The sequence below is a fragment of the Rattus rattus genome, chromosome 3, assembly GCF_011064425.1.
Source record: "Rattus rattus isolate New Zealand chromosome 3, Rrattus_CSIRO_v1, whole genome shotgun sequence".
NCBI lineage: Eukaryota > Metazoa > Chordata > Mammalia > Rodentia > Muridae > Rattus > Rattus rattus.
This window is the reverse complement of record NC_046156.1, coordinates 215,107,711-215,124,304: the sequence shown is the minus strand read 5'-3', so window position 1 is coordinate 215,124,304 and position 16,594 is coordinate 215,107,711. Positions and strand designations below refer to the sequence as shown.

The following is a 16,594-nucleotide window of genomic DNA, read 5'->3' as shown; positions in this document are numbered from 1 at the left end:
TTGTAGACTTAAGCGATCATCATGGATCAGATATGATTAGGACATATATTTTTTAACCAATTTTTACATTATAGAAGAAAAATGTGTATCAGGATGCAAAAACGTGAAGATGAACTATAACTTAATGGAAAATGAATACCAGGTTAATCTCTGTAACATAAAAAGTGAGACAATAATGTATTTCCTGAGATTTTATGTAAAAGATAACAGTCAGAATAAATAATCAGTTATTTAATATCATAACAAGTAAAACAAATGAAGCTTACAATTGAACTAGGAACAAGTGGGAACTATTGAGGAAGAAGAAATAAAAACACCTATAAAATAAATTAAAGGTGGGAGAAACAACACAGCCAAACACGCCAGCTGCGGTACAGAAAGTAAAGAATGCTTCAGCACACGCAGGGATAAAGAGATGTTTAGAAAAGTTTAAATGTCTGGGCCACACAACATAGCAAAGATGGATAGGTTTAACTACAATTTAAAAATGAAAGTCATGCTGGGGTAATTGTTTTCATCAAGGACTGCGTAAGTGATAAAATCCTTGTGAAACAAAAGCATAAAATGAAAGAAGAATATGAAAAACTGTTACAAAAATGATTCGTGGCCAATAGACGTGTAGCAGTACACATTGTGGTGGCCTAGGGAGTGGCACTATTAGGAGGTGTAGCCTTGTTGGAATGGGTGTGTCATGATGGGCGTTTTAATACCCTTGTCCTAGCTGCCTGGAAGCCTGTCTTCTGCTAAATGCCTTCTGAAAGAGGTGAACTCTCAGCTTCTCCAGCCCCATGCTCCTGCCTCGATGCCAGAGGACTGAACCTCTGAACCTGTAAGCCAGCCCCAATTAAACGTCGTCCTCATAAGAGTTGCCTTGGTCATGGTGTCTCTTCACAGCAGTCTCCTAACTGAGACAGACATATAAAAACTAGCTCCGACAAAGGGGCTGCGTATACATGTGTGAGAGCTAACTTGTTTAATCTCTTGGAATCCCAGCATGCGTTGTGGAGCTGTGTACATTTGAAAAATACAAACAAAAGGAAACCTAACTTGACAGATGTTTGCTTCATCGCTGCTTGCTTCATTGTTTTTCTGGGTGTGTCTGCAGGGGGTGCTACATGAGACTTTAAATTGTCAAACTGAGTAAAACAGGTTTTCAGCTTAAGCATGAGCCGGGTTGACTCAAGAATGTATCAAGAATATATGAATATATATATATATGTGTGTGTGTGTGTGTGTGTGTGTGTGTGTGTGTGTGTGTGTGTGTGTGTGTGTGTGTATATATATATATATATATATGAACTCTTCTGACCTGTCACTGTAAATCTATGAGTTTAAGACATCACTTTGTCCTGCCTTTGAACTTAAACTTCAACATCTGCTCTCTTAGGTCCCCAGCTTACCTGACTTCTCTGGCAGACTTTCAGAACTGATTGGTTCCCACAACCAGAGAAGCCAAGTACTCCTGGCGGGGGCACCCTTAGGGGGAAGGGGCGGAGGGGGGATAGGGGGTTTATGAACAGGAAACCAGGAAAGGGAATAACACTTGAAATGTAAATAAAGAAATATATCCAATTAAAAAAAAACAATTTCTTTCTATTCATACACAGATATATTCGGTAGGGATGTTCCTCAGAAACCCCCAATAAAACACATCACATTTACCTATCAAATTATAAAGCGAATGGAGATCCTATCCAGGCCTGGCTGGGTCCTGCGTACCTGTTGCTTACGTTACCAGGACTGAGAACGTTTAATGTGTCGAGATGCTAACCTGACTGATTCAGTATCTGTAAAGGTATTATTCTTCCATCGACAATTTCAGTCCAGGGAATCTGATGAAGACAGGCGACAGCATGTGAACTACAGGCCCTGTAAATAGTAAAACTGGGTGGTGCTGGGTAGGGGGCAGATAATAGAGTCCGGGGATGGAAAATGTGAGATGCATTGGATAAGTTCTACTATGAGACTGAGCCAGAGACAGGTGCGGATTTGATGACACTCTAGTGATGATTAGAATGATTAAGCCAAATAAAAAGGAGGTGAAACTCCTCTGTCCCCATGGTGTCTCACAAACCAAGGACAAACCAGACAAGCAGACAGTTCTATGACCGGAAATGCTTAGGCTTGGATGATGAAGACACACTTATTTCTTACTTTTAAAATTAGATCCTCTTCCTTCAACAGTCTCTAAAATAAATATCGATTTGTAAGCAAGCACGTGACATGCTTTTCAGAAGGTGCCCAGGCTCATGCTGACCCCTGAGCAGCGACAAAGCAGATGGCAGACCCCACCACCGCAGTCAGGGACCCTAGGCTTGAATTAATCATATCCTGCTTGGCAAACTGTATTTGTGTGCGTCTCCCTTTGCATTACAGACGCGTAGAACAGAACTTCCTGTATAAACAACCTGCCCTCTGCTTACTAAATGATAGGCACTTGAACATTTGTGGTTACATGAGTGTTTTCAGTTTTCCAAACAAGCGTCTCTGATTGCAAAATACTGTCTAAGGGGGAGTTCCTGAAAACGAAAAGTGACTAAGCTTTTCACTTTATGCGTAAAACGATTAACGAAAATCAGCTGATGTGCAACCCCACAGACATCCCTCTTCTTATGTCTGAAGTTCACAGTTGCTTATTTTGTAATCCTCTATTCCACTTGGTATTTCAAATGCCTATGAAATTAGCAGGTTGAAAGAAAAACCAACCACTAGCCTCTCTGGTACTGCCTCTCGATAATTAGCAAGGAACTCAGCTTGTGATTGTTGGGCAACGCATCGTACTTTCTTCATTTTGACCTCAGGGAAACCAATTTAAATGCTTTCAACATGGACTCAGTTTTCCATCTTAAAGATAGAAAATTTAATTAGCACACAAAATAATTCTCTAAAATAGTTTGACAGTTCATCTTATATTGTAAAATATAAACTTCCTTTAAAAATATGTCAATAAGAAATAAAAGTTTAAGAAAAAATAGTCCCAAGACATCCTATCACCTTACTTCTAATAATAGGAAAAAAAACACAAAAAATTAAAATAATTTTCAAATTACTAAAGTTTCAAATATTCTAAAAAAATGAGAAAATTAAAACACAGGGCTGAATAATTAATTAAAGGAAGAAATGAAAATGCTAAATAAATCAATGTAAAATTGCTTAAACTCACAGGATTATACGAGACAATCAAGAATATGCATGCACTAGTGTGGTCTATGGACCATGGTCAGTGAAGCCCTTATAACAAAGCTATACTCAAAGACAGGAACATTTAAGGAACTAAAAAAATATAATTTATAAAAATACTTTTCAATGGTAAATATTTAGAAATATGTCAGATTCACAGCAATGTGAGGACAGAAGCTCGGTCATAATTAATGATTTGAGTGTAAGGGCTCCATACTTCTGAAAATCATATTGATAACACCCCCTTGTTAATAGTAAAATGAATATATACCATATAGTACAATAAATATTATGTATATAATTGCTGTAATTTGGTTAGAGATTAGGTGTGCCTTTCTCCAAAGGGTTTGGGTGGCTTGATCCCTAGGGTAGCGGTGAGAGGTGGGTCCTAGTTCAGTGTCCTTAGGTGTAGGGACACACACAGAAGGATTGTGGGACGGCTGATTCTCTCCTGCCTCTTGTCAGTTTTGTTTTGCTTTTGAGATGGTGTTTCCTTTCGTTACTCTGATCTGCCTTGTACTCCTTGGCCCATGTGATCAGCCTGCCTCCGTTTCTCAAGCACACAGCGTAGAGATGGGAAACGGCACCTGCTTCTGTCTTCTGCGTGAGGAGTGGTCAGTGAATCTCCTCTGTACCTGTGTTACCATGGTGATGTGATGTAGCCTAAAGGGTCCTCACCAGAGCTACACTTTACGCTTTCAGGCCCTGGAGTCTCTAAAACTGTGGGAGATGCGAGCATCTTTCATTTGTCCAGTCATTCTACTTGAGTATATTCCAGTAGTGAATAAAAATGAGATAAAACACAAAAATGGTCATTACGATGTTATAAAGAAAAAATGGAAATATCAAAATTTATAAAGGAACTAATCTTAAAATACAACATAGCATTATAAGATAAATATCTTTTAATTCAGAAAATTGTCTAGTAAATAAAAATCAAATTGCAAAATAGTACAGTGGTATTCTATAGAAAAATCTGGATGTTTGCAGATGCTCCACTCTGAACTAAGTAGTACAAGTAAATACTGAACATACAGAAGCATTTCCCCTTCCCACTTATGATTATAATGAACTCCAACTTAGGTTGATAGAAACTTCTGAGTTTCAGAAGCATCAGACTATGTTTCCAATTTAGATGACGATTCTTGCCAAAGAAAAGGCTAAACATATGTCATTTAAGTTTCAGGATAATTGGAGAAATTAAACCAGAGAAAGCTACTCTTCAGGAACCCACATGGCCAACGTGTTTAACTTGTGTCCGATGAATTTCGTATAACTACTACTCCATGTCAGATACGCATTACAGACTCCCACAGTCAATCTTCAACCATTATTCTCTCTCCCGGGCCAGGTACTAACCACCCATTTTCCCAGAACACATCAGCCCGCTTTTTCTATAGCGGTCTCATGACTACTATACCTGTTCTAGAGATAGGGCTCTTCAAACACACAGGTGAATTTGACTTCTGTTATCTACCTTCAAAATTCTGCTAAACAATGGACAGCCATTCGGTCTAACAAAAGAAACTTTACAATCACATCTCGATAGATATTTAGCCAAAGTTGCTGACTGAAATATACATTTAATTTCCTTAATACCAACACATGGTTGAGCTTGTTAACAAGCCCAGTGAATGGATGGCATACTACAAAGTGGATAGATTTCAGACTTCCATCCTGACATTGAAACTATTTATAAATGTCAAGCAGGCACAAAGACTAAATAAGTACTTCCGTCCACTAATGATGCTATCTTGTGAATAGAGCAGGTTATTGGAGATGGAATGATTATAAGTCGTACGTAATTTTTACCCAAATATGGGCTATTATACAATACACAAAGTGCTGGCCTGGCATCATATACAAACTGCTTTGTGATGCTAGCAAAATGCTTGAATCGCAGCACTCAGGAGCATTTGCAAGCTCAAGATTATTCTCAGTTCCACGGGAGGTTTCAGGCCAATCTGTGTTACTTGAGATTCTATGTTTAAAAACGTACTCACTGAAGAAGTGTTCAATATGGAGAACAAGTGAAGGAGGATTTCTTTAGCAATTATTCTCGATAAGTAACCTGATATGATTAGAATTTTAAATCAATCACAAGTTACTCTCACATTTGTCTTCTTGTGACAACTTCCGTTCTGCATTACCTTGCTCCCATGGTGCTTCTCAACCTTCCTGATGCTGTGACCCTTTCATACAGTTCCTCATGTTGTGGTGACCCCAACCATAAAGTTATCTAGATGCAAATTTATAACTACAATTTTGCTTCTATTGTGAGTTGTAATTTAAATATCTATTATGTATGATAGTTAACATGTGACTCACATACAGTGGTGCAGAAACACTAAGTGAAATAATAAGTAAAAATAATCGTAACACATGCAAGGAAGATATTATACAACAGCCAGAAATTACAACAGACATTTTAATTCTTGCAATAAATGTCTACAAACTAAAGGAAGTAAAAGATTTAATGAAATTATTTTCTTACTCTCTTTGTCATCAGTGTTTTCTTCAAGGTTGACAAAAATGCTTTCAAAAAATTTAATGTTCAATAACAACAAAACACTAAAGAATACAGGATTTTAAAACATTTCCTCCTTTTTTATTTACTTGTTTTATTTTATAGTGCTATAGACTAATTCAAATTCATAAATCTATATTACAGAATTGGACATTTGAATTACAATCTAGTTCTACTAATGGGGACTTAGATAAGACACAAGACAATTTTACTATATATCTCAATTACCTGAAGACATTCTCATCAAATAAATAGCACATACATATGCTATTACAAATTAGAGTCTTATTTAAGGTGGAAAATATTAGAGTCACAGCTACTAACTAAAGAATGTTCTGGAGACATTACTATGCTTCTACTGTGTGAACTACAAGTATTAGTCATGAAATCATATAACCGAAATGAACTAAGAGGGAAAGGCTATGCATATTTGAAGATGATAAAGCTATATCATGAAAAATCCCCAGGAAATCAATAACACTCAGTAAAACGATATCATAAAGGCTAAACAATCTGCATACAGAATCAATGACCTTCCTGTTACACAAAATATAAAGCAGTTCACTCAAAATGAGTGAACAATTGTCCACAATGCCGTGACATAAGATTGGATGTAGTCCTTTATAGAGTTCCTGTTGAACAGTTGTGAAGAACAGGATCTAGAAACTCAGAGTACCCTGAGGGACACGAGCCAAGAATGCATGTGGGTGTTTCTTAGGGAGTTAGAGGGGTAGTCTGAAAAGCTCAGGTTACTTCTCAGGGACCGAGACTGTGAAACTGGGTGAAACACCCTGAGCATTAGCAGAATGGAATGAGCTGCAGATGTACAAAATTTGATGAACAGCATGTTTACAAGTGAGCAGTTCAAGAAGCTAACATGTCTTTGAACAGTGCTCTAAAACATGCTGTGCTTGAAGAGTATGCCTGGATCTTCAGGAAAACAAGCTAGATGCTCCCAACCCCTATGTTCTGTAGAGTCCTTGCTGCCAACGCACACCAGTGAGTATGTGGACTCATTCTTTATTAACCAGTTTATACTGAGAAACTTTGGAAAATAGCCACATTTGTCCTTGGGTTGTCATCTTCTTGACTGCTCCAAATGACATGCTAAAGAACATTATGGGAGGCACATTTTCTCTTTAGCATCTGAACGCTTGGAAAAAGTTAAGTTCTCTGTGTGCACGCACGCATTTGTGTGTGTGTGTGTGTGTGTGTGTGTGTGTGTGTATGTGTGCGCGCGCGCATGCTTGTGTGTGCACCTGAAGGTGACGGTACATGCCCCAGGCCAGCAATCCATCAAGAAGCGCTGATGTCATTGCTCCTCTTAGATGTATAGCTGCCCTTTTCAACCCTTAAACAACATATAAAACAAGCTTCCTGCATTTATAAGCATTTTAAAATATTCTCACAAGATATCATATTTTATAGAGAGAACAATTGCTTCTACTTCATTCTAATTTAGATCATGAAGATATATACTCTATATTGATAACATTTTCCCTAATGGAGTTAGAAAAATTAGATTGTTTCTGGGAACGGAACAACTTATAAGGTGGATAATTCTGTTCAGAGGCAGTGCAATGGGTTAGGTTAGAACCAAGATTTGTTAAAAGAATCTACTAGGCTTCTAAGAACTCGAGAAATATTTATTAAATGTGAACTGGCACCAAAGAGGAAAAAACAAGCATTTTGAAAGAACAAACAACTTATCATCATTATTGTATCATTTTGCTATTATTGATATTTGTTAACATGTTGTGCTCTTGCTGATTAGAGGAAATCTATTGAAATCAAGAGACCATGGGTGTACAGGCCCCAGGTCCCAGCTGAGAATCTACCTATTATGGTGGTGAATGGACATAGTACTAAACCAACTTCTAGTGATATCCTTCTATCCATAGAGCACATTGCTCAAGCCTCATTGGAGAAGCATCTTCTTGCAGAAGATGATAGTTAACACGGAGATCATAATTGGTCGATGTGCAGAAAATAAGACTATGTAGTGTTCGTCCCTAAATGGGATGCCTGTGCCATCTCCACACTGTATCCCAATCAAGGCTCAGGTACCAAAACAGAAGAGAAAACCAAAAGATTTGAAGAGTGAGAGGCAGTGAGTGACCACAAGGAAATCATGTTTTCTGGACATGCAGTTATGGACTCACTGTGATTTTGACACAACGTGCACAAGTTCAAGCCAGTCCAAATCCCACTGTGGAAGGGGTGAACTGGGCAGAAGTTATCTGTGTCTGGTAGCTGCTGGGACGGGAGAGTTAGTCGTCTTTACTGTTATGACCTTTATTAGGTTTTTCACTCTCTAAAGCAAACAGCACTCCCAAGTGTCTTTGGGAGGTTAAATTATATCTGAAGGTTTTCTTTTTTTTTCTTAAAGAATGAGAATATGAAGTCTGGTGTATAGGGAATTTGGGGTAGATATGATAGGAGTTTAGCTAGGGCAGTAAATATGATCAAAATAAACTGTATAAAATTTTCAATTAATAAAATATTTTTTAAAAGTACAAGAAAAATCAAGACAAATGGTATTGCTGTCTTCACCTACAAATGGCATGGATTTGAAACTTATCCCCAGTCTCGCTGTCCACAAGTTTTCACACGAGTTGGGTCCCAGATGAATATCATATTCTCATTTTGAGACTGTCTTCCTTACTTTTGATGCTGTGACATAATATAGTGACAGTAATGGAATCACATTAAAGAAGAACGGTTTATTTCGGCTCAATTAATGTGGGAGAGTCATGGTGACAGGAGCTTGAGGCTGCTTGTCACGGTACACCTCCATCTCCAACTATATCTACATCCACAGTCAGGAAACAAAGCGAGATGGGTGTTAACACTGCGTTCTTTTGTGTTGGGTCCAGGATCCCTGCCCACAGAATGGAGCCTCCTACATTCAATTTGACTACTTCTGCCTTAGTTCATCAAATGTAGATAATCTCTTACAGGCATGGTAAAAGTTTGCTTCCAAAATGATTCTAGACCCTGTCTAGTCAATAACCATTATTAAACTCCACCCTCAAGACCATATTCTTTTCGTGGCTTTGAATAAGTCCAATACTTTGTATATTTTCCTTCAGATTGTTTTCTTTTACCTGTAGTAACGGAAGAGCCAACCCAAGAAAAATAGATGCTGACTTCTAAAGGCACCCAGCACCAGGCATTCCACTGAGACCACCTCCAGATGCTAGGGGTAATCAATGGCCATCACTCAAGGGGGATTTATTTGCTTTTGCCACTCTCTGAGTTAAGTACCAATCCACCATAAACTATAAATGGGCTTCTTCAAATTACTGTGAGTAGAGTGTATTTCCACAGAAAGCCACAGAATCATCCGTCTCAATGGCAAAGAACCAAGTGTAGGTGTATTTTTTTTTTTGGTGCTATGGAAGAAAAGCACATTTATAACTGTATAGCTCTTTGGGCCTTTCTCCAAATGAGGTTGTGCAATTAAACTAACTTCACCAATTCATTTGTCATGCCAAGTTAGACTTTGATCTTTTATGCACAAAGTAAAATTAATTTCTTACAAAATTTGGGGACTCCTGCGGCATTTAAAATGTTTAGATATTTAGCACTATTTGATAGCCTCCAGGTCTATCACATTTTATTAAACTAATTATTATTGGGTTAGGCAGGAAATACACAGGCAAGAGAGAGGTGACAGAGAGATTAATTGTGTAGAGAGAGAACATGAAAATTTTCCCTGAATTTTCATTTGTATAAATTTATGTTAGGCTGTTAAATTATTTTCTTTTCCTACTTCATCTCTTCTCTCTCAAGGATCAGTCAAACCCCATCTCATTCATTAGTTTATCTAACCATTATGTGTCTGTGATCAGTACTGATGTCCAGGTTGAATGTTATGTTGCCAAGATGACACAAGCAAGCAGTTTTAGTACAGTAACATTGATACAGTCACAAGATTTATGAATGAGAATGAGTCTCCTATGTAGACTAGAGGAGGTATATTTCACTCTGAAGATAGGTATTCATAAAATTGATACTTCAGTTGCTACTCTGGAAAAATGGTGCTGTCCTAATTAAAAGAAAATAATTTGAGTTGTAAAATATATAAACATTAAAGGATGTGAAATACACTCATCTGCAAAGGTAACACAGAAGGGTGGCTTAGAGCAATTAGAGCAACGGTCTAAGGAAGTAGATCAGCAGCAGTGTCCAGTAATGGTGGCATGCTGAACCATGACCTGGAAAGTTTGAGAAGCACAACTAGGATTAAAACACCAACTATTTGGTGGACTCTTACAACATAAAAAGTTACAAATAAGGAAGTATGTTAGGCAATCTGCCACACCAAAGATAAAGGCACAGTTGCGGTAGCAAAATAGACAATTAAAATAAGACATGCACTGGGAAAAGTTATGAATTAAGAGTTGGACTGGGAAATATTTTCTGTTCATAGGATATGGGCAAGGAGACAGAACCTTATGTTCACAGCCTGAGTGCCTAGGCTGTGTTCATCCAATTACATGGGTTAAGCCTCTTGAGGATGGATTCTTACTGGTTTTATATATGTGTTATCTATCTATCTATCTATCTATCTATCTATCTATCTATCTATCTATCTATCTATCCATCCATCCATCCATCTATCTGTTATACAAAATAATGGGTTTTATTATCACATTTTTCACAGAGAGATATAATGTAGTTCCATAATTGCCCCACTCTCTCCCATACTCACCATCCCCTTGTCTTCCTATGTGCTCTTTTAATAGTCTCCATTCTTCATGAACCTTCACCACTAGTTTCTACTATGAGAGAAAGCATGTGACTCTTGTCTGTGTTGGGTTTTCGCTGTAAATTACAGTTCCTAGCTCTATTCAGATTTCTGGAAATGGTATGATTCATTCTTCTTGGATAAGTAATATTCCATCTGTCTATATAGCACATTTGCTTCATCTGTTCATCTGTTGATAGGTACTTGGCTGATCCTATGACATGGCTGTTTTGAATAGGGCAGCCATTAGCGCCCCTGTGTGCTGCCATCATCCTTCTGGTAGATATGCAGGGGCACGATACCTGGATAATGGGTAATTCTAGTCTTCAGTTTTGAGGAACCACCAAACTAGCTTTCATTGTAACTGAACTAATTTATATTTCTACTGGCAATGCAAAGGAGTTTACTTTCTCTCTCAGACTCAGCAACATTGCTTCCTTGAAGATGGCTGCTCTGGTTGGTATGAGTTGAAAAAAATCTCCACATGGACCTAACTCGTATTTCTATTAGTTCATTTTTAAAATTCTAGATATTGGTTAGCTTTTATCTTTATGAAAAGTACATTTATTAGACACCTGAATATATGATAGAGAGGCATTAGATTTAGGCTATATAAAGCAAACCACAGAAAATGGTAATTTAGCAATAAGAGCTAAAAATGTTTCTGAAGGTGCTATGAGGAAAACGTCGATAACATTGGTATTTTCAGCTATCATCCTCCATTAAAACATTACTTCTAACTTATAGAAATTACTTAGTAAAAATTTTGGTTTGGGCTATCCTTATTAATCGGTATAGTACTACTACTACTACTACTACTACTACTACTACTACTACTACTACTACTACTACTACACACACACACAGACACACACACACAGTATAAAACTTATCTTAAAAATCCTACCTACCCAAATAAAATACCTCATCTAATACTCCCATCTGAGGAAACTAGAAAACATAGATTAAAATTCAATCAAAATGGAAAAAGCAAAAGTAGTGTTTGAAGGCACTGGTAAGCTGCTCTGGCAGCAAAGTCTGAGACCCCAGCATCTTGTGAGGAAGATTTCCCTTAGATGAGCCCTGTATTCTCCCTCAGGACCACTCACCAAGTCCTAATAAAAAGCAGTGTGGATTTATGATAGAAGTGGGGCTAATGGGTGAAGGGAGTTTAGAAACCTGAAAGAGCCAAAAAGTCCAGCTTCAGACCGTTCAGGGAAGAGACCTTGTCAGGACACAATGTGGGTCAGTGAGCTGGCCCAGCAGATGAAGTATGGCCTCTAAATCCAACAATGGGAATTCAATCCCCAGGACCCAGATGATGAGAGAGAACTGACTCCTGTAATGTTGGTCTCTGACCTTCATTTGCAAGTCGTGGCTTGCTTGTGTGCACATGTACACATATACATATTTGCACATACCCTCCACCCCCACAGTGAATGTAAAATACAAGATTACAACACAATACCACATGAGAGTGGGTGCAAAATAATTACCTAAATATTTAGAAATTTCCTCTCAAGTTTTTTTTCTGCTTTTTGGAAGGTAACTTAAGATGTAAAATGATATCCAAAAGGAAAATTGGACGTGGGAGTCCCAATGGCAGGAGTCTCAGTAAGTACCCCAGTCCCCGACTAATAAAGCTTGCTGAGGACACGGAGAGTGACTATAATAATATCAATAAAAAGAATGGAAAGGAGAGATCACTGGGATCTTTTAAATATTAACATGTGCTTGGCTAAATGAGATGGAAAATTCATAGAGAGATGACAACTTACCATGTTCTTAAAACCAGAAAGAAATATGAATAGTGAGATACTCTAAAGAAAATGCAATGTTAATTAAAAGCAACCCTGCTAAGAAAGATCTTAGGTGTGGACGGTTTCACACATGCTGACTTCCAACATTCTAAGGAAGACATGACATTAGGCCTCCTGTGTCTTTTTATGAAATCAACACGACCTTCAACTTGACAAATTGCTGAAGAACTAGGAGCTATCACATAAATAAAGCCTTAGAGGTTTAATTACAAAAATCTCCTCACAAGAAAGCAGTTCCTAACTACCAAACTATCGCTGTTCAGAAGGTAACTACATGCATTTCACAAAACCACAGTGTCTACCCAGAGACTTCAAGGTGGCCTGCTGTGACCTGATGATGTGGGTTTGCAATACTTTAATACATAGAAGAAACAATGTCTGCTCTTACGTTGAGACCATAACTCCATTTGAAAATAGAACTCCTTAAAATTGGAGTTTGTCATGAAGAGGAAAGCTGTATGTGAATTAGGGAGAAAATAAACTACAATATAAAGGTTAGCCACTTTGGGTCTATTAATTCTAACTATTAAAGCCAGCTAGATGTTATGGGGCTTTTCATTTACTACTGTTGACCTGCTAGCAGACAGCATTTTTTAAAATTCTTATTTATTTTTTACTTCGAGAAGATAAGCATTTTCAACTTGGGTAGCTCTTCTCTGACAGTCATTTTAGAAGCATCAGGAGAGCTTCTTGGACCAGGAGCTTTGCTGTTATGGTTCCCAGTCATCAAGGCGAGGAAGACATGTAATCCGTTACTAAAACCCTTTCCCAAACAAGTACTGCTTGCCACGGCGTTCATAGGGAGCTGCCACCAGTCACCAGCTCTTACTCAGGATCTCATTGTGTTTAATAAAGAATCATGCAGAAACTTTAAAAATTAACTTGCACCTCAAAATTTAATAGTAAACCGTGTTCACTGTAATTTTTAAAAGACACTGGTTGCTGTCTCCTAGAAGTTACATGAATGAAATTCAATACCATAAATAATCAGTATGAGAGGTCCCTTTTGGTTCAATGAGAAGACAAAAGAATTACAAATACAAATAGCACAGCAGTGTGGGCGTGTGTGTGTGTGTGTGTGTGTGTGTGTGTGTGTGTGTGTGTGTGTGTGTGTGTGTGCATTTGAACATGTGTGACACCCGCCTTGCCTCTGGCTGCACATGTGGCAGCATTTGTATCATGGTTGTGTATGTGTGGGCCTCCTTGGTACACATTAATGACAAGTCCATATAACTAACTGTTCAGAAGCAACATGATGTTAGAATGCCTTCTGCCTACACTGTTTCGTCTTTCAAACATTTTCCACACCTATTAAGTAACTGATATTTTCACAAAAACCTTTGAAGAAGTAGCAGGTAACGTTGTTCTCCTAAGCTTGTGAGTAGGTTATTTCTTATTTCAAATTTTACTTTTTCTCTCATTTTCATTTGAGCTGGTTAAGCTTTATAATCACAAGAGTTCTTTTGTGTTTTTTTTTTAATAAAAGGGGCTAAGTGGTCTTCAAAGAAGTAATATATCAGGTTCAGTGTGTGTGTGTGTGTGTGTGTGTGTGTGTGTGTGTGTGTGTGTGTGTGTGTGGAAACATTCCAATTTAAGATTACAAAGGGCTAGCAAGAATGCCTAGAAGAGAAATCATCTTGTTGCTATCTATGTTCATTATAAATACTCTTTTTCTGACAATGGATGTGTTATTTAGGCATCTTGGGGCGATGATGCCCAGAATTCTCTATTTCCATTGAAGACGTACAACAGCAGAATTTTTCTTTGTTCTTCATAAAACAAGATTCTTATAAATCACTTTCCTCTAATAGAGTAGAGAAGCATGGATGTGTACATTTTTATTGTGTTGCTAAAATCTGATTGCTTCAGAATTTCTTAGTTGGTAGTGTAAAAAGAGAATCTGGTCTTTCTGTTAAGGCACAAACCAGAAGCAAAGTCCATCCATGCTTCTGCTCTCAGCTCTACAATCCACACCAAGGGAGACTATTACTGGAAAGGACCACTGGGCTGTGTGGGTAGAAGTCTGCAAGACTCAAGGTCTTAAGTGAAACTTGCAACTACAAGGACTAGTTCGAACCCAACCAAGAAGGTCAGCTTCACAACAGGTCTCCACAGTTCACTGAAGAGGAGTCAGAACTGCGAGTGGGCTTTTCAAAGCTGGGCTTGCTTTGTCTTCTGCTCTATGAGTCTCTCCTGCCCCTGTTGATGATGCCCCATGTGCAGAACAACAAACTAGGACAATGCTGCAACCGCTTTTCCCACTGCTGTAATCCTCTACTCCACATGCTATACCCTGGTGCGTTTTACTGTCTTTAATACAAAGAGCATATGGAGTGTCAGGTGGGGCATGCCTGGTGAAAGTGTAACTATTCCCTGGATATATACCTTTCCAGCCATCTCACCCCCCACTCCCCCCATGTCTTACTGGGCCACACCATCCCTTATTCAATATATGCTGTATGTAATGACTGGTGCTTTCTTGTTTTAAGTGAATACGGAACTCTGCAAATAATATCACACCACAGACAGTGGCAGCAGACATCCCCAGATGTGCAGAAGCAGCTAGAAAGAATAAAAGATTAATCCCTGGGTCAAGACTCAAGTCAAAGGTAAAATTTAGGACCATTTTTTTATTCTCTTTTTCTCACAGAGAAAATGTCAATTTCTTAATAAACCATCTTTGAATTTTACTCTAATTCCTTTCAAATTTGTCCAAGCAATGCTCCTTCACTTCCTTCAGACTACTGAAAAACTTTCAGAAACAAAATAAAAAAACAAGTGAAAGTCTTCTCCAATATGATAAAAAATTATTCTTCAATGCAATTTTTTAAAATTTCTTTTGGTGTTTATAAACCATTTGTGAATTCATGCCAGGATTTTGTTCATGTGTTTGTTGTAAGTAAACTCAGAAAAGATTTTAAGCTTCAAGATTAAGATCTTTGCATAGTTTAATACTGAGTCCTATGGATACTTGATTCAAGAAATTAGTTGCAAATTTTTTTCTTATGAAACTAAATATGTATTGTGTTCTCTGCAGATGAAATTCCAAACCTGAAGGTTTTGTAGACACAGACACCAAGATTTTACTAGTGAACCCTGTCTACTTCAAAAGACAGTGTAAAGCTTCAATTGCCAAGAAACCGAATGGGCTTTATCTTTCCCATGTGAGCTCAACGGCAGAATTCCCCATTGGTTCATTATCAATCTTCACAGTGATTTGACCTGTCACACATAACTTTCCTAATCTGGATAAACTGGAAGACTACAATGTAATCTACTACTGACTACGTACTCTATCTCCCACCAGAGAAAACTGCCTCTCTAGAGACAACGGTTTATATTTAAAAGAATCCACGCGTGGAGGAAGTGCAGCTGCAGAGGGTGAACCAGGAAAGCAGTGATCTGCAATGTCTGCACTCAGTCCTCTCACTCCACCATGCCCACCATCTATGAGGAAAGCTAGCAGTAAAAGTACAAGAAAGCGAAGAAGGCAGTGCACTGCCGGGTATACTCACAGGTCACCGTGAATGAGTCCATAGATCTGCGCCATGCTCTGATGATAGATTCCTCTCAAAATAACTATGAGGAGAATCACCACGAAAGATGGAAGCCCCCAGCTCAGAAGGCAGAAGAGCAGGCACCGCCTCTCCGTGTGCTCATCATTCACCACCAGCACATACCAGAAGTTCACAGACTAGGGAAGGAAACAAGATGGCCAGGCTCCGCATTAATGACCCAGGACACGACTCCACTGGTGTAGACTACAGACTCACTCAGTCACAAAGGGTAAAGACCAGCTCAGTTAGAACAGTTTGTGTTGAATTTTTGTTTTACATAAAACATTCGTTTACTTTATATCCTGGCATTAGAAAAACAACTCTGGGAATATAAGGAAACATTGATTCATTATCCTTTTTCTTTTCTGTACTTTGTTCTGCCTTGAACGTCTCATAATCGTCTGCGACCTTCTTGTAAATCTGACTCTGAGAAGACAAACACTGACATCCAAACCACCTTCCAACATGAGCAGATTCATGATGAGGATAAATAAATAAATGGCTCTAGGCTTTGAGGATTTTTTTTTGACACCTAATACATGAGAGGGCCAGCCACTGCTCCTGCGAGTAGGGATGCCCATGAGAAGGGCCAGACTCCATCTCAAGTGTGTGTGCAGAGTTGGGGTGGGGGCAGCTGTGCAGCACCAAATCAAAATCACAATGTGTCTATGAATGGAAAAAATGCAAACATGTCCCAGCTGGGAAAGACGGTGGTCTATTTTGTTTTGTCTGTACTTATTCATTCACTTGATTAATA

The 16,594-nt window shown here is 38.3% G+C and overlaps 1 protein-coding gene across 1 annotated transcript in view; it reads right to left on the bottom strand.

Annotated features, from left to right (window-relative positions):
* Positions 1 to 16,594, bottom strand: part of LOC116897335 (adhesion G-protein coupled receptor V1-like) — a 205,939-nt gene that overhangs the window by 174,553 nt on the left and 14,792 nt on the right. Inside the window, exon 2 of the mRNA XM_032899091.1 lies at positions 15,796 to 15,974. Coding sequence (XP_032754982.1) covers positions 15,796 to 15,974 — 179 coding nt within the window. The remainder of the gene's footprint in view (positions 1 to 15,795; positions 15,975 to 16,594) is intronic.